Raw genomic sequence first — 19,124 nt, forward strand, 5'->3', positions numbered from 1 at the left:
TGTGTTGATTCGCTGCAGGCCTGCCGACGGGATCAAGGCAAACGTCCCTCTATATGCCAACGTAGCGTTGTTAGCATTAGCCTGAGCTAACTGTTACTGTTAGCTGCCCTGTCTCCTTTTAATACTATATAATTATTGTATAAACTACATTCAACCTTTACCTATGCTTGTTGTTTCAGTGTACCTGAACGGAGCATTTAATGCGGGGCACATCTGAGTTAATCTTTAGGTACACACGGTGCGTTCAAAGACTGGGTGGTTAGATTAAAGCGTTGAATTACGTGACTGAAAAGTTCATTTAATGTAATTTTGCGTTTAACTAAGTTATCATGGATTAGTCTCTTACAGCTTGGTGAAGTGTTACACTTTTAAAAAAGCATACAGCCCTTAGTAAGACGCGTTTGCTGTAAGAAGTGAGTGTTTAGGGGAAAACCTCGTTACACAGTGATGTGGTGGATTAAAACCAGTGGTGGACAAAGTACACGGCTTCATTACTTTAGTCAAAGTATAGATCCTCCATGTCAAATATTACTCCAATACAAGTGAAAGTTGCTCTGTCAGATTATTAATTGAGTTAAAGTACTGAAGTACCTGCTGTTAAAAATACTTAAGTATTCAAAGTACTTCTTAAAAAATCTTAAAACATTGTTCACAATACATAAGTGCATTCAAGAGTACACCGGAGTAGAAACCATTACTTGAAATCTCTAAAAACTATACCATGGAATAACAACAACTAAGTTACTCCAAGCACAGACAACTTAGTTTGAAATGTTCATCTGGAATGAAACAAATATTACGTAGCTCAATACGCTTTCTCAGGTTGGACAGTGAATGTTTGTATATTTGGGCAGAGTGGGAAACAGGGAGAACATTTCACATGATACGTATCATTCTTCATTTCAAAAACCTCTAACACGGGCTGAAGATATGGACATGGGTGCTCAGGTGGAGAATTATAGCCATCATTATCACCTCTGAATGAACTGCCTGATCTGAGTCAAATCTGCTCTGTGCTTGCTCCACGTTCAACTGTGGAGACGCATGATATACAGGTATGACTAAACCACTGAGACAAACAGAACTACACAAACACATTTTACTGTCCTAGGGATCAGATTTCAGAAAAGAAAGTAAATTCATGAGCTGACTTTAAAGCAAAAAGTATTGAGTAACTAGAGCACTGATAGAAATGTAGTGGAGTCAAAAGTACAATAATTGTCTTCTGAATGTAGTGGAGTAAAAGTAATAAGTATCCCCCAAAAATAACACTCCAGTAAAGTAAAGATACTCAAAAAATGTACTTAAGTACTGTACTCAAGTAAATTTACTCTGTTACTTTCCTCCACTGCTGACAGCTTGGTAAAGTGTAAGACTTTGAAGTAGCACCCATCCCTTAGTAAGACGCTTTTACTGTAAGAAGTGAGTGTTTGGGTGGAAACCTCTGCTGCTACTGGAACCTGTTACACAGTGATGTGGTGAGTTAAAACCATAACACTTGTGATTAAAAGTTTGTTCTGTGCAGCTCTTTGTCTCCCTGTCCTCTTTACTGACGCTTGACGAAGCTGTGTAATAATTAAATACCTGTAGTGCGAAATTAACCAACTGCTTTAGATGCTTAGGCTGCTTGTGTCAGTAAATTCCACACATTATGGTATAAGTTACATAAAGGGCTTCTGAATAATAACAACAGGTGACCCCTTCCATTACAGATATTGTTTGCAAAGTCTTGTTGAGGTTGATCTGAAGTGGGCCAGACCAGTAAAATCATAACATAATAACCTATAAATAATGGAAACTCTAAATTTTTCCCATTGTTTTAGTGCAAAAAAGATACAAGTACATTCTGTAAATGTTCACATTTAATTAACTATATATATTTATTTTTTTACAAAAACAGCTGTTGTATTTTTGTCATGATTAGTGGGGCCAAATATGGTATTCTTTTGCGACCCCCAGAGGACAAATTTGAAATAGTAGTTACTTTTATTGAAAAATTGCAGTTAAGGTCACCTCTGTAATTTTTGCACTTTGCAGAGTCCTCTTGCGAGCCGGATTGAAGCCTCTGGCAGGCCGGTTTTGGCCCACGGGCCGTATGTTTGACAACCCTGGTCTAGTCTGTAGGAGTGATCAGTCCAAACACAACTTTTTCAGTCACTTGGCTACTTGAATCTGTGGTTTTAAATGTTGTTTACATAAATGATAAGCTGTATGTTATCAACAGGTTGTATTAAACTGTACATTAGTTGCATGCATGGACTATTAATACGTTGTATATCAAACTGGTGGTCGACATCTGTTGTCCTATGTGGATTAAGACCTGCTCTTTTGAAGTGCATGGTTGTGCAAAGGTATTACAGCCTGATCTGAGCTCAACTCTGCTCAGGCACCTCCCTGCTCCAAAGCTTTCTACTCCCTCATTTATGCCTGTAGCAGTTCAAGAGGAAAAATTGACGTCCTGGATGGACATGATATATTCTTTAAAAGCATATCTCTCTGAAATGGAAGCTGCAGATGATGCTAAAATAAACACAAACAAGAGTTGGAGGGGATTGTTCTGTCTCTGTCCATTACATTGATGCAGAATACATTGTGTTCAAGGTGGTTAGAAGAGTTTCACCAGGCCACAAAGACACAGGGATGACTAATGGGTTGTCTTGTCCGCTGTCAGGCGTCATGTTGACTGGCCATGATTCACTGCCAATACATCAGCATGCTTTGCTTATTAATGTGTACAGAGGAGACAGTTCACCTCCAGATCTTGTGTGTCTAAGGCAGATAGAGTAAAGTCATCTCAGAGAGCAAATAAACTGAATGGAGCCTTGTTTTATGTCACTGTTCATTTAATGAACTCAAAGTTGTGATGATGAAGCACAGAGGCCCCCCCCCCCCCCCCCCCCCCCCCCCCTTTTCATACAGCTTTCATTTTCTCAGCGGCAGCGTGGGTGTGGTTTCCTGCAAACATGTAAGTAACAGCAACTCTGAAGGTTGTTAAAACAGATCAACTAGTGATAAGCAAGTTTGCGCAGCTGTCCTCAACACACGCAGTCATGTGCACTGTCTTACAAAAACACAAGGCGATTTTCTGCTTCTTTGTTTGCCAAAGTTCTCCACTAAAATACAACAGAACCCAGCTTTGTCACCAAATTATCAGTTTTTATTCTTTATTGTTTTTGTAGAACTAGTCACTAGAGGCAGACATAACCAGACAAATTTGGTGGAGTTCAACCAAAAACAATCTTCAAAGAAACTTCTTTCTATCACAGGTGCTTTAATACATTTCTATAAACCTCTTGATTTGATCACCCTTCCACATCCAACCTGTCTCTTACTTTGACTCCACCTTCCTCTCCTCCCCCTCCCTCCCTCCCTCCCTGTCTACGTGCTCTCATTATATGTTGACTTTGACGGTGTAGTAGTCGCTCTAGTTTTTCTTGCCTCTTTTTTCTAATTCTGACTCTCGGGTGAGTAAACTCCACGTCCCTGACTGTGCCTTCTTCTCCATTCAGGTGATGATGTGGATGGTGCCATGTGAATGACTGAAGACCATGAAGCCCACACACAAGCTGCTGTTCATTCTGTGCCCCATGCTGGTCCTGGGCTTTATTTACTACTCCTCTGGGAAGCTCCATCTACCTGTGTGGGGCCAGAAGTCTCGTAAGTGAGCTCTACAGTCTGTAACATCCCTTCATCACGCCGTCATCCATCTGTCATTCCCTTTGAAATCTACACATATCTGTTTCTGTGTTATTGAGGAAATCTGTTTGACACCTGTCTGTGTTTTGCTGTTTGCCTCTCTGTGCTCACTGCCAGTCAACTGTTTGTCTGTTTCAGTCTGTGCTTTCTGATTCGTTGGTAATTCTTTTGCTGAACTGAGTGTTGGCATCTGATAAAAGAAGATCTTTCTTTGATATTAAATTAGTTTTCATCCCCTTAATCAGAGCCCCCGACGTTGAGGATTATTTGTGGCGTATGTTACTCCAAATGTGAGCTGTTGTAGATGGAAGTATATCGCATTCATCTTACTTCTGTTACTGTAAGAATATCTATGTGTCTGCCTCACACAGTGTACCCATTTTCTCATCTCATCTTGAGTGTAGGAGGTTTCCACACTTTGATGATGAAACCGTTCCGCTCAAAACTGAAACTGCAGTTTTGCAACGCCCTTTATAACGTACACAGAGGGCACTTCTTCAACTTTCCTCCTTTAAAATACCCCAGTTATGTCTGGTTTTTGGTCCTGACTCTGCGAGATGTCCCTGCAATGATTAATATCCTCAATGTTTGTGTCCACAATTAGAAAGTAATGATGACAGACTTGGATGTTTGCCTACTGTTACTTTACAGCTTACTGGAAAATACGTCTTCAGACAAATTATACGATGAACCAGGGTGATGAAGGAGGGCAGGAAGTTATGTCACTCTGTATGGGTGCCCTGAAACAGCTGGTAAAATCCAGCAGAGGGGGCCAGATGATTTCTCTACAACAGTATTGTCACTTTGTTGCCTGTGCGCCCCCCCCAAACCCCCTCGGAGAAGGAAAACATTCTCATGGAGCAGCTTTTGGCAGAGAAAACACAAATATCAGTGCTTTGAACCACATTAAAGGTCAAGCTTGAGTGAAAACATGCTCTATAAAGTGTAAAGCTTGGAGAAACTCCCCTCTGCTGTGTCCTTGATGTATTCACATCAGCGGAAACGCAACAATGAAACTGGACTTGTTGTGTTACTTTCACAAGTTTGGAACTTATAGAGGAGTCTGTCTGTTACTGTAAGGTCTACATTTCCCACATGATGCCAAAACAGTGACTACTGATTTAAAGTAGAGAGTTCAAGTTCTTTACACAGTAGAAACGCTCAGGTTCGTATGTTGGGGCTAAGGTTGATGTTTTGATGTAGGTCAATCGATTCACACTACTCTCTTCGCCATCCATTATCTAATTAGAATTAAAAAAACACTGGTTCTTGAATAGCTAAAAGGGTTCTGATGAAGTGGAGCTGCTGGAGATAAACACCATCCTACCAAACAGCTTTCTTCTCTCAGAAAGCTTGATAGAGAGCTGGGAATGCTCTTCCTCCTCTGTGTCTGGAGAAATAAGACTTCAGACTTCCTTGCTCTCATGGGCCAGGTTCTTCACACAGAGTTGTGATTATGTGATATATTCCCTCCAAGCAAAGACAAAAGACAATAACTGAGCATGCCTCACAGAAGAATTTGCGTTGTTACTATCCGAAAGGAGCTTTAAAGGCACTGTGAGGAGCTTTCAGCTGATTTTCAAGTGGTCCCTCTCTTATACTGATGCCTCTTCATTATCTATATAGTAAAATGAGATTATCAGCAACAAGGTTGGTTATTTCTTTATACTGAATGTTTGTGCTTGTGTTCAGGTCTGATTTCCACAAAAAAGCATGACATTTGTGCCCACACCCCCCCCCCCCCCCCCATTTTAGCTCATCTGCACTGCCTGCCTGTATATTTTAGGATTGATTTTAAGATTCATTGACTTTTAAAGCACAACATGGACTTGCCCCTCTATTTATCTCTGAGGTTTTATCCCCCTACAAACCTGGTCGCAGTCTGAGATCCCCTGGCAGTGCTCTGCTAGCTGTTCCAAGGACCTGACTGAAAACCAAAGGGGACAGGGCTTTTTCAGTCAGAGCTACTAGATACTAGTCAAGTCGTCTTGAACAAAGACAAGTAATATTGAAATGAAGATCTGTATTCATTTTTTTGCTTCCACAACAAATGCGCGCTTTGGCAAAAGCCACATCCATACAATAATGGGTGACGGGGCTCATGGGCAATGCGGTCATCAACCACTGTAGTGGCGTTTCCTCCTTCTACCAAAGCCACGAAAAAGCTGCGGGCACGTCAACATGAATTCCATCGCAAATGACGTGAGAGGGGATCCAGTTTTAAAACTTTTAATAAAAACTAAAAAGTCACATGGTAGAAAAACTGTATGCTCTTGCACCTGGCACCGCTCTCTGTCTCACTCACTCACACGTGTACCAAGTGAGTTAATCATTAACTAACAAGGGAGCCATTCAATCACGTTAACCCCTTGTGCACTGGGTGTTATTCCTTGCTTCAAAAATGCACATTTTTTTGTTTTAATTTTATATCACGTGGAACAAACATCATGTGGCCTCATATTTTGTTCAGCTATCAGGGAGATGTTTTATGTTTAAAGCATGTTTCGATGTGAATCAGCTGACTACAGGTGTTGCGCACAGGTGAGACGCTCAGCTGGGGGCTGAGGCTGAGTGACAGGTCTCCATGAGCATTTTTTTCTCTGCTGCCGGACTGATTATGACCCAGTTGCGCTCCCGGCTGACACATGACCATGTTCACATGCTTTTTTTTCCCAATAAGAACGAGTAGACAGAAAACTGGACACTGTGAGTCTAATATGTTTCTGTTCAGTTCCCTTGTCGCAGTAAATCCACATGTTAAAGTCTGAGCCTTCACTTTATCTGACTGTATGTCTATGGAGATTATGAGCCTGCTCCTCACGTTGATATTCAGCATGTTTAACGTTTTGAACACCTCAATACGATCCATAGCTATTCAATGCCGTCAGTTATATACATTGTGTCGTGAAGAAAATTTGATTCAAGGTAAAAAGGCTTTTGGCATTGTTTTTGACATGGAAACCGTCTACCTTTTTTTTTTTTTAAAAGATTAATTGATAATTGATCGTTAACATTTCCAAAGATCAATCACGGAAAATACTTAAAATGTACATCACTAATTCTGATATTGATACCAGTGCCAGTAATCTACAGACTCTGGGCTACTGGGCCATAAAATGTTAGTCAAAGCTCTTGTGATGAAGTGTCAGACATTTGTGTTTTTCTTATAATCTAATGTATGTTCTTCTCTTGTACCACATTGGAGACACAAATTGTAGTTGTCAATACCCAAGTCTTTGCATTGAAATCTGTACTTGGAAGGTAAACAATGGTAACAGCGCATCTCCTGTCGGCTTGTATAGACCATGACATTCAGAACGTTAGCATTGTTAAACCTGACCATGCTCTTCCCCTCTGCCCAAATATCTGTGATGCAGTATGTGTCATTTTTACCGTTTGACAATACTGTGTTAGCAGTGTGTTTTGCTAACATGTGTGCTTATATTTACTCAACTGTCATCGTTTTGTCAACACGACTGAGCTTGCTCAGCTCTGCTGTCATCTTAAAATTGAAGCTCTCTCTTTTTTTTTTCATCGCTGACAGTATACCGGATCAACAGATGATCTTTTCTCTGCTTTGTACCTTAGGGATTGTTCAAGCTTTGTCACTGGAACAAGGCAAATGTAGGGGAGCTTTAATTGCAGTAAGAAATACTGGTATTTTACATTACTGCTGTGCCAGATGTTGGGCTTAACAGAGGTCAGGGGGGAAAGATGAGCATGTGGATGGTCTCTCTAGCCCTCTGTCCAGGTCAGATAAGCTATGCTGTTTCACTGAGAGGATCAGATCTAGTTAATCTCTCCTCTTCATTCTTGATTTATAGTGTCAGACGCTCAGCCATTGCTCCAGGGAAAAAAGGGAGGCTTATGTACTGTCATCATTACATTTAACATTAAAAGCACCTCAGTAATTGTTCTGTATCCCTTTATGCTTCAATCATCATTGTTTTATGGTGCGGGTGTCTGCTACATAAGGATGCACTTACACTAGGCTCAGTTGCCCCGTTCTGTGTTGAGGCATGGTTGTCCTCCTTCCTCAGTGCCCTGCTAGTCTGCCCTCACATTGCTCCAGCCGGCCCAACCAGGCCTAAGCACCCTTACCTCTTTTACAGATGTCACCATGTCATAATATGACACACTCATGGCTTTACATCATTATGTAGTGGCCTCGGTTTACAAGAAATGTGGTCTCAGAGTCAGACCAATGGACAACACTTTGAGTATTTGCATCTGCCCAAATTTTGAGTAAACGCTCCGTCTCTACATCACATTAATGTGAACTTTTCGCCATCATTGTATCAAATATTTGTTTGGAGGAACAATCACATGGACTATAAGTTATGTCCACATTGCATATCTGTACTTGTGTTTGTGTTTGAGCAACTGCATTGTTGGTCTGATTGTGTGTTGTAGTACTCGAGACTGGTCTTGGTCTAGAGGCCGGCCTCAAGACCCTTTTTTTAAGGTATCAGTCTCGTCTCTGACTCAAAAGCATTTTTACTCGGTCTTGTCTTGGTCTCGGACTGGGTGAACTCAGTATTGTATATCAAGGACTAGTCAAGACCACCACTGATGCACTCTGTGTCCCTGTCATTACTGTGATAAGAGAGAGCCCCCCCCTCTCACAATGATTTTTCATTGATATTGTCTTGGTCTTGTCTCGGTCTTGCCCTGCCTTGGTCTTGGTCTTGTCTCGGTCTCGATCCCTAAATGTCTTGGTCTTGTCTTGGTCTCGTTACACTCTGGTCTCAGACATGTCTTGGTTTCGGTTAATGTGGTTTTGACTACAACACTATGGTCTGAAGGCCTTCTGCAACCATGCCAGTGCCAAGAAAGAGTATCGTATGGAGCATGCATACTAGTTGAACAAACAGGACTTTAGGGCTGAAATGTGCTCCGGCGTGTTATGTATGTATTTTCCCTTTAGAGAGCTCTCTGTTTTTCTTTTTGCAGAAGAAACCACAGTATTAGGGTGGCACAGTGTTCTAACCTACCTGAAATACCTACCTGAGTACTTGACATTTAAATTTGGTTGTAAAAAAAAAGAAAATAATGATACGCTTAAACACATAACTGGAGTCTTTGCAGTCATAGTATTCTGCAGAAAAAAGCATGCCTGTGCGTGATGGCAGAGAGGACTGTGATGGGAGCTGAACCAGCTGCTGTATAAAGATAACCCAGATGGTCACAGCATTTACAAAGTTTTTGACCTGTCCAGCTTTTCTTCTTTAGGGCTGGTTGTATGATTCATCCTGAATTACTCATGTAGTTATGCCTGCAGACTTTCATTATTTCAGGGCTGTATTCTGATCCTGTGTTTTTTTTTCCCTTTTCTTTTTCTTTATTTTCATCCATTTTTACATTTTTTTGTGTCACTGCTCTGTGACCATGTTCCAGGTTCCTTGACTGTTGTCATTCCTCTGTCTGCTAGAGTGGAAGTATGACTCTTGCAGGATTACTTACCTTTGCTCATCTTATAATAGGGACTTTCTCTTCTACACTTATACTCTGTTTGCTTCTAAGTTGTATTCAATGTGGCTGCTCCTGTAGCACTTTCAGTTAACATGTTCAGGACCTGCTGCCACTGACACAAGGGAAAGACCTTATTAAACTGACTCCCTGTGTTCCATTAAACTCCTCAAACCCATGTAAAGCTTGTGCAGCTTGTTAAAAACAGCTAAGAATTGGTTCATGATTTGTTCCTGCACAGACATAGTGAAAATGAGGCCAGTTTTCTATCACTTCCAGCCTGTGTGTCTGTCAATACAGCCAGTTACATTCCAACCATTGTCATTGATCTGTGTTCATGTTGTGAGCCAACTTTGAGAGTATACAACAGTCATCTGACTGGCTGTGTTAGTGCAGCTTGGCAGATGTAACAGAAGTTAATTGAAGTTAATTGGTGTAACTGTGTTGGCTTCGTTAGCACACAATATACGTAAGGAGCCAAAAGAAAACTCCTGAGTTTAGACTACTCTTGATATCACATAGAGGTTGCAATGACTGACTGAGAACAGACTGGATGTTGTCTTGAACTTTCAGACACATCTAATGGCTTCAAATTGAATTAGCTTAGCTGTCATGAAAACAGTTTAACTACTGTTTACTTGTTACTGAACAGATCCTCTTGGTAGATGCTTTTCTTTTTTAGATGTAATGAAACACTGTGCATGTGTTGTTTACTAGTACAGGAGTTCCCAAACGTTTCACCCTGCGACTCCCTCAAAATAAAGGTGCCGAAGACCCCCCACTGTCCCTTGAAGTGGTTAAATGTTGCTTCATACTTCATTTAGCTTGTCTGCAGAAAATTAGCCTATACCTATTGGGTAGTGTAGCCTACATTAATGAGTTAAATGTGCAATTATAGATTACTTAAAAAGAAACACATTCTGGAAGACATATCACGACCCCCCCATTGGAGTCCCGTGACCCCCAGGGGGTCCTGCCCATATGTTGTAAAAACATATACAAAAATTGTGGCTAATTTTGAGATCAAACCATGCAAATAAAAAACATAATTTTTTTATTTTCTCTGTTGCCATATGACCCCTGAGGAAATCATGCTTCTACTACCCTTAATTAAATTACAAATTATAGTTTTTTGGATTGGCCTACTAGTTCTTGCATGCTGGTTCAGGACAATGGAGGTGTCCAGTCTATGCTGCTGATATTTTTGGGGTCCTATTTGGTTTTCAGTTTTCTTCTGTTTGACTGTAGGTCTGTGTGTACACAAAAATATTGTTTTTGCTCACCACTTAAAAGGTGTTTTCAGAAGTGAATCTGTTTTGCTTTTATTAGATGTACCCACTGCAATGGGGATATGGCCTAACATGCAATGTGTTAACTCTGCACGCATTAAACCACAACATCACTTTTTTCTCTCACCCGATACAACAGCCTTCTTCAAATGTATTGGCAAACACTTGTGCAAAACCTTATCTTCTCCGGCTTCTGTCAAAAGTTGTGGCATGCATTGCAAATGCAGCCAACTGTCGATTGCATTCAGAGCTCCCTTGCAGGATAATCACTTACAAGGATCTGCTCCCCTTCTAGTAACAAGAACACCACCTCAGGGTGTCAGATCACACTTGAAATTAACACCTGCAGGGTGAGAAATGAATTTGTTCCACCAGCCAAGCTGCTAACAGCTGCAGAGAATAAGCCACAGTTTTCAACCTGGTTGATTTCCTAAACAAAACAAACAAACAACAAATGTTGTAAAAGAACATGAAAGTGTTTATTTGAGTTAGATCGAGTTGTTTACTCTCAAAATGTATTCTTCAGAATGTGGTTATAACTCTATGAAGCTCAACTCTTTCTTTATGGGATCTGCTTCCTTCCTTCCTTCCTTCCTTCCTTCCTGTATGTTTCATTGCTTTGTTATCAGTTTTGTTATTAGTAGTAGTTGCTGAAGAAGCTCTCTTCTTTCTTCAGCCAGTCTTAGTTTCAGCATCAGGGATTGCCTTCTCTTGTCTCAGAGCTGAGGTGTAGTTTTATCCCTGATACCCCTATAGAGTTTCAACTCTAGCAGAGTTTTAGGTGAACTAACTGGGGAATGTGATCCAGCTGCTGACTTCTGGAGGAGCTGTGCTCTAACAAGCTCATTCTAAAAAGAACCAGTTTTTATAATAATAATAATGATAACAATAATAATAGATTTATTTGTATAGCATTTTTAAAAACAGGTGTTTACAAAGTGCTTTGACAAGCAAAGAATGGCTGAATTCGGAAGACAAAAAAAACCCTTTAACAGACAGAGAGGAATGTAGGAATTCTAACAATGCAAAAACAAAATACAACGCAAAAGATTAACAGGAATAAACGCATATCAAACAGAACAAAGTGGTGAGACTGTAGACCAATAAATCATGGTTAGAGATGGGTTTTTTTTAATACCTAAATAAAAAAATAAAAGAATAAATGAAAGAATATTTAAAAATAGATAAGTAAATAAATGCATTAAAGGACAACAAAATTAAAAGGATTTAAGAAGGCGACATCCTATCAGAGAAAGCAGAAAATGGAAAAAGATAAAAGATAAAAGAAGAACATTAAAATAATAAATGAAAAAGAAAAAAAAAAACAATAAATAATCAAATGAAATAATCATATAAAATAAAAAATATTAGTTAGTTGGATGAAAACAAAAAATGCTGATAAACAAATTTTAAAAAGCGGTTAATATGATGACGTCACATACAAGCAAGTCTGTAAAAATGGGTCTTATAAGAAGAGATTTTTAAAAAAGGCCCCTGACTCTGCCAGCCTTATCTCCTCGGTGAGGTTTTTGTACAGGGATTTAACATTATCACAAATGCGTGCTGCGTTCTCGTCACAAGAGCACTTGTTGTTCTTGTTCTGTGTTGAAGACGACTTTGTAGTTTGGTTTGTGCTCCATCAACAGCGCTTGGATGAAACAACATGACCGCTGTCCTCTGGTTATTTTGTAAGAAGAAGCAAAAGATAGATTTTTTTTTTATTATCTTCTATTAATAATTTATGTATTTAAACCAATTATAATGATGAATTTGAGAGGGTATGTCACCCCTCCTAACCTGCCCTAATAAACACATTCAGAGAAAGTCAGTTCATGTGGGTCTATCACAGCTGTTACATGCCTTTGTTTTTACACTAACTGTGAGAATCTCACTCCTTATTTCTGTAATCTCTAATAAGACAGACTTCAGTGAGTCATTCTTTAAGTTCTTATACTATATAGGAACTAGGGGTGACCCGATCTGATATTGATATCGGATATCAGTCCCATATCAGCAAAAAAATTAGTATCGGATTATATCGGACTGCATCTTAAAATGCCTATATAAGCACTCCCATACATGTAGTCCATTCCAGACTCCAGAGCCCACGTGATCACAACAACAGTGTGTGCTAAGGTGCTAACAAAGCAGCAAGGAGTAGGAGTGATGTCGGCCGTGTGGCAGTATTTTTCGCTGCAAAACTTGTCATGCAATCTTCGAAATGGAGAGCTACCTCTGTGAGGCCACTATTGAACGTAAGAACAATCCTTTACATTACTGGAGAGCCAACCAAGCTCGACTCCCCACCCTGGCAGCATAATTAGTTTTTATTGGATTGATTGAGGTTATTTTTCAGGGTAGTCTAATTTATGTTTTATTTATTTTATTCAATTTTAGTTTATTCGTATGTTTAAGGTTAAAATTGATGTAACCCATTGGTTAATAATACATGGGTCAGTTTTTCTTATACCTACTGTTGCTGACTATTGTTCTCTGTTTGAGTAATATCACTTGATCAAGCCTTTTCTAACATTCCATGCTGCTTCCATATAAGTAATAAAAGTATGATTTGTGCTGATATCGGATTGGATCGATATCGATCATCAAGGCTGCAATATCGGTATCGTATCGGAAGTGAAAAGGTTGTATCGGGACACCCCTAATACGAACTATCCTCAATGTCACTACTGGTGGTAGATTCACTCTGCAGAATCAACATTAAATCGTCCATGTTTGTTTGTCTCTGTGTCCACCCTCTCTGTGCGTCTGTTTTTTGTGCATAGCGGCGGGTGGTCTGTGTTCTGCTGATGTTGAAATCATCCCTTTTCAATTTTCTGAGAAGTTCAGTTTTTTAGTTGAGAGGTTACTGGTTGCATCCTAAGCACCACAGTTGATGAGTGTCCTAAACCCCTTTTGTTTCCAGAGAGAGATGCAGATGTGACAGCTGTAGTCCCGACTAAAGGGGCTGAAGTGAAAAGAATTCCAGGTAGAGGCACTGAGACTTTGCCCATGTATGCTGGGTGACTGTCAAATAATCGTGACGTGGCTTTTCTCAAGCTGATTTTTTTCCCCCTGCAATGTAAAAATCTCTGCTAACGCAGTAATAAAAGCTTCACTTTTTTTTTACCACTTCAATTTACCTTTCATCTTTCTTTTTTTTTTTACCTGTGTGTGTGTGCTCATTCACTCATATAGTCTTCATGGGTAACTTTGGATCTACCACAGCCATAATAATCACACAATGGGGGCTTCTGCACTTAATTTTCCACTTCATTGGACTTTCTGTCATTGAATAAAGACGGGCTCTCAGAATTATAATTCAGCCTTCTGGGATTAAAGCTGTTAACCTTTCCTTCTCCTCCTATGCCTCCCTTCTTTTCGCTCTTCAATGTTTGACAATGCATTTGGCTTTATTTTTAAGTCCAATGCCAAAACAGGGTGACCTCAAACTGTGCTAACTGACCATTTTGTGTTTCAGAGTTGGAAACGGACATCCCCGTGGGACGAATAGTAGGCTCAGGTACATCTGCAGCCCCACCTACTGTTCTCTTACCCATCCTTGTCGTTCCTCCACTCTTAAAAAAACTACGAAATCAGCACCTTTTTTAAAAGTCCTTCAGTGCTTCTGCCACTAAATTGGGGTTGGGACTATAATTGACTTTCTTAATCGAATCTCTAACTAAGTGGGAATCTCTCGGTTTCAAAGTGCATTCACTCCACACTGAATTTGGCACTCATGACAATAAGTGAGGACTGCCCAGCCTCCACAGGAAGCTGCAGTGTGATGCAACACTGCCCCCTGTTGTCTTTGCTCAGTAACAAATGCTCTGGCGTGTAAAGCAGTCTGCAGGAGTTTTGGTGCATCAATTCTGTCAGGGTTTTCACACACCAACATTTGCGTTTCTGGTGCAACCCTGCCTCTTTAATTTCTCCCAAGCTGCTGGCTCGACTTGGCCCTCTCTGGCTGCTTTATGCTTCTCTATACAGAAACATAATGCGCGCACAAACACACACTCACCATCTTGGCTGCTTTTGGTAAAGTCGTCCATCCTCCAGGGCAGTGCTTGGATCCTTCCCTAACCAGCCATCATGCATTCCCATTGTCCATTTTCTTTATCTTTCTCCTCCAGCTGCTCTGTGAAGACAAGATCCACAACCACAGGAGTATTACCACCCTCTTCCTACATACACAAATGCAAGATATTACAGCATTTCATAGATAGATGTTATGTTAAGTGTTTCATAGACCCTGTAAGTAGTGTAAGACTCTCAAATTACATCATTTCTCCATATCCTACTTTTCTGTGCTTCTTCTGTCTTTTGCCTCAATGCTTCACCAGGCACCTACTGGTCGTCCATAGGTGATCTCTAACGTCTTCTCTAACTTTATTTTAAACTCAACAGATTTTTTTGGCTCGCTTCCCCCCCTAACCTCGCTTGTTTTATCACAAGTCTTTGATTCTAATGCTTATTTATCTTTTTACATTGGCTGCACTGTTTCCCCGTTAAAGATGCACAGGTTGTTCACAACTACAGCTCATGAGCTGACACTTAAAATGATGTAGACTCAATGCTTTCTTCATATGTGGCCTGAGTGGTAATGGGTTTCCCTCTCTTTTTTTCCTTTCCAGTGTATGATAAGCAGGGCTTTCTGCTGCAGCTGGACGCGAAACTGTGAGTACATCTTTGTCAAGTAAACATTTCAGTCACTGAATATGCCATGTTTAACATTTCTCCATCATGATACTAATAACTTGTTAGATTTAGAACAGCTGAATTGACGGTTGGACTCTGACTCCATTAGTTAAAGGGATATTTCAGATTTTTTTAAGTGGGGTCCTGTGAGTTACATTACACTAGTGCTCCTGCAAGCCACAATGAGTGCCGGTGAGCTCTTCCCCTTTAATGAGAAAATTCCCAGATGACCGGCCGGCAAGCTAGGCTATTTTCTCTGTGGACGGGGCCGCCTATTTTGTGTAATTTCCCTAAAGTTGAGAAAATATGGTCCAGGCACTCATCATGGTGCAAATGCATGCACCTGTAGAAAAAATTGGAGCTATTCAGTTTGCCGTCAGAAACTACCTTTCTTTTGGCACTATTTTTGGACGCACCTCGCAGACCTGTGTTCTTCCGCTGCATGAGCACGGATACACGCTGATCAGCTGTTACCATATTTTCTCAACTTTAGCAAAATTAAGTGAAATAGGTGACCCTTGGTGCCGCAGAGAGAACAGCCTAGCTTGCCTGCCGGTCCTCTTGGAATTTTCTCATTAAAGGGGAAGAGCTCACCGGCACTCATTGTGGTTAGCAGGAACACTAGTGTACTGTAACGCATACGACCCCACTTAAAAAAACTGAAATATCCCTATAAGAAATGTTTTACAGCGTCTTCCACTGAGATCTTTTTCACACAGGTTTTTGTTGATCAATCGGGTAACCATAAAAAGTGGAAGTCTCGACTTTTGGTGTAATTAATCTGACTTGATTTGTTTTAAACAAACACATATCACCACATTGGAGACCTAATTAAAACCTTGTGATAAATGCACAGATTTGATTGGTGGTCTGAGTGATATCTTTAAAGATTAGTGTGAACTGAGATGTAGCTTCCCGTGTGTTCCTGCGTTTTGAACACACTACATGGAGTCATTACGTAGCTGTCACTGTGTCAGCATGTCTGTTGATCTGTATACAATCCCCTGAATTGGTTTGACACTCTCGCTCTACACTGTCATGATACAGCCCTTTCTCTGGCCCTCCCTTTACCATGTGAGAAATAATTACATGCTGCCATCACCACCCTCCCACCCAGCTCGCAGGGCACGTCCATCCACACTCTGCACGCACACTGTAAGCACTGTGTCAGCATGTGCTTTAAGGTGGTTTTCTCATGGCTTCAGTTTATCCAGCGCAGCTCCTTACAACACATCTACTGGGTCATTAATTATTCTTTTATGCATACAGTAGTGCAATTTATCTTCAAAGGAGTAATTACTTTTGTGATTTGGGTAATTTATTCCTTGCAGGTGGTCTACATGATGGATAAGTACCCTGTAGTTTTTATTCCTCCCAAAGTACCTATCATCCAAAAGCAGTTAAGGTTAAGCTGCATGTGAACAGCCTTTCAGCATACTTAGAATAATTAAGGATATATTTAAATTGCTCTTTAAACGTTAAATTTCAGATCTTCCTTGCACACTTCTGAGACTTAGACCTCTCACCCCTCTCTCTGTTTATTTGAACTAGATTCTTGGCATTCATCAGGTTATTAATGATCATGCTAGTAATTGGGAGGTTCAAGTTTGAGCCCTGCTTGGTGATTATTTGAACAAGGGCCCTCTGCTTTGTCATGCCACACACAGGTGATACATTGAGCTGTTGCTGAGCTCTCCAACTTTCAAGTCATCCCCATTTTTTCTTATCTCCCAGGCAGATTGTTTGACAAGCTCGCCGTTTGAGGCCTGGAATGGTGTCAGTATAATTGATAATCAGTTATCATGAAGTGTCTGATAAATGGCCTCCCTCTTCCCTCTTTTCTTTTCATGTGCAGGCCACCGGAGTTGGCATACAAGTATGGCAACCTCAGCGAAGGAGTGTGCAAGCCAGGATACGCAGCAGCCAAGATGACCGCCATCTATCCCAAGTGAGAAGGACTGATCGCTCTTGTGAGGTTTTAGTTCAGAGATTCATGCAGGCTTTGAGAACTCCCCTCACCAAATCAAGAGCTCATCAAACAAGTCATTTTTAATTGGTTGTCGGCAGGAGAAAAGCTGAAACTGTTATCAAGCATACCAACATGCATGATGTCACTCCCCAAGCCAGCTTGGCCTTAAGGGTTTTGAGTCAGAAACAGAGAAGCCCCCACATTCCTGCCCAACGTTCCCCCATTTCAATCAGCTCCTCCCCAACCACAAAAACCCTGACTGTGTCCTTGTGATCCCCCTGCCACACAAAGAACCCTTGTAGCCCGAGCATAAGGTCTCCCATCTCTTCTCCTATCATATCGTAGACTCTCAGAGGCTTCCTCTATGAACAACACCAACCAACTTCCTGTCTTGACTCATCACTAGCTTCCTGCTACCCAGCCCACACAGTCCACATGATCCTTCACGGCCCTTACTGATCTCATTGGCTCTTTTGATTTCACTCTTTGCCTCTGTTTTCCACCCATCGCCGCTTGATCTATAGGGCATTGTACCATCAGCATTCTTGGAGCAAAGCTAATAGAGGGGTAATTTACTGCACTGCTGAACAATAGCCATAGGCACTTGATTGCAGTATGTGACCTAGAAATGGGACAAAATCGCCATCCCATTTACAAACTTAAGTGTTGAACCACATTTATCTATCCCCTGAAGGTGTACCATGTACACTGTGAAGCTTCCAATTCCCAGTTTATATTCAGTTATTTCACCAAAAGACAACTGTCTTTTAGTTCCATTAATCCTGTTAAAAAGGAAAAACGATGCAAGAAGATGCATTAAAAAGGTTTAAGTAAGGTTGTGTTAATATATTTATCTCTGTGTGTGGAGCTCAGGGACTCCAGAAAGGTCTATGGTTAAGAACTTTAATGGGGCAGGGAGAGTTAAAGTGAGTGATAGGGGAGAAGAGGGGAGAGAGGGAATCCCAGTGTGTCAGTTCTCCCGGCAGTCTAAGCCTATAGCAGCTTTAAGGACCCTGGCTCTGCTTCTGAAAGCTCCAGGTTTTGACAATGCGAATAGTAACTACTCTATTACTTGGCCCCTCTAAGAGAGGAGATAAACAGAGAGGAGAGTGAGTCTGTAGAGAGATGTTAGAAAGAGGACAGGGTAGTGTTGTAGTACTCAAGACCGGTCTTGGTCTAGAGGCCGCTTATTTCAGGTCTCCGTCTCGTCTCGGGATTGAAAGCATTTTTACTCGGTCATTTCTCGCTCTCGGACTGGGTGGACCAGTCAAGACCACCACGGATGCACTCTGTGTCCCTCATTACTGTGATAAGAGAAAAAACAAAACTTTAAGGAGTCAAAAGAAAGGCAACAAAGACAAAACCAAACCTTGTTTGTTGCTGTCAATAGTATTGAAAGCAAACTTAGATAAAATAAACAGAAGTCTTTTATTTTGTTAACTCTCATGATGATTTTTCATTGATATATATGGTCTTGGTCTTGTCTCAGTCTTGCCCTGCCTTGGTCTTGGTCTTGGTCTTGACTCGGTCTCGATCCCTAAATGTCTTGGTCTTGTCTTGGTCTCGGTGCACTCTGGTCTCGGACATGTCTTGGTCTCTGTTAATGTGGTCTTGACTACAACACTAGTACAGCATAAGAAGCCTGTTAAGCTAGAGTTCACCCCTGCCAGGTCCTGTATGCTGATTGAGATGACATACTGTCTTTAAACAGCAGCATCAGCAGCACTGCAGGCTTTAAATTGCAGTGCATCTTAATAAGAAGCAGTTTTGTAGAACTGCTTTGTACCTATCTTAGAGGCTACAAGTCAGCAATGTCCTCACTTGTAAGGACTTCCCCTAATCAGCCGCACGTGTCAGATCAAAGTTCTTTAAAACACAAAACCCCCACCAGGAGCCCTCTGATTACTACCACCCTCACCCCATTCACATGCAGGTCAATGAACGCAATTAAAGCTGCACTTTGTGTAAAGTTGTACACACAAGTGTAAGCATATGTTACTACCTAC

At 40.9% G+C, this 19,124-nt stretch overlaps 1 protein-coding gene across 8 annotated transcripts in view; it reads left to right on the forward strand.

Annotated features, from left to right (window-relative positions):
• st3gal3b (ST3 beta-galactoside alpha-2,3-sialyltransferase 3b) overlaps positions 1-19,124 on the forward strand; it is a 53,719-nt gene that overhangs the window by 723 nt on the left and 33,872 nt on the right. For 3 of the 8 annotated variants that reach the window (XM_034702535.1, XM_034702533.1, XM_034702534.1), the window contains exons 2-6: positions 3,510-3,657; positions 13,378-13,440; positions 13,933-13,974; positions 15,086-15,128; positions 17,005-17,097. In XM_034702535.1, coding sequence (XP_034558426.1) covers positions 3,549-3,657; positions 13,378-13,440; positions 13,933-13,974; positions 15,086-15,128; positions 17,005-17,097 — 350 coding nt within the window. In that variant the 5' untranslated portion in view covers positions 3,510-3,548. Of the gene's footprint in view, positions 1-2,944; positions 2,966-3,509; positions 3,658-13,377; positions 13,441-13,932; positions 13,975-15,085; positions 15,129-17,004; positions 17,098-19,124 lie in introns of those variants that run through there. The other 5 variants (XM_034702537.1, XM_034702538.1, XM_034702539.1 and 2 more) reach the window with 3 other exon arrangements.

The sequence above is a fragment of the Notolabrus celidotus genome, chromosome 15, assembly GCF_009762535.1.
Source record: "Notolabrus celidotus isolate fNotCel1 chromosome 15, fNotCel1.pri, whole genome shotgun sequence".
Taxonomy (NCBI): domain Eukaryota; kingdom Metazoa; phylum Chordata; class Actinopteri; order Labriformes; family Labridae; genus Notolabrus; species Notolabrus celidotus.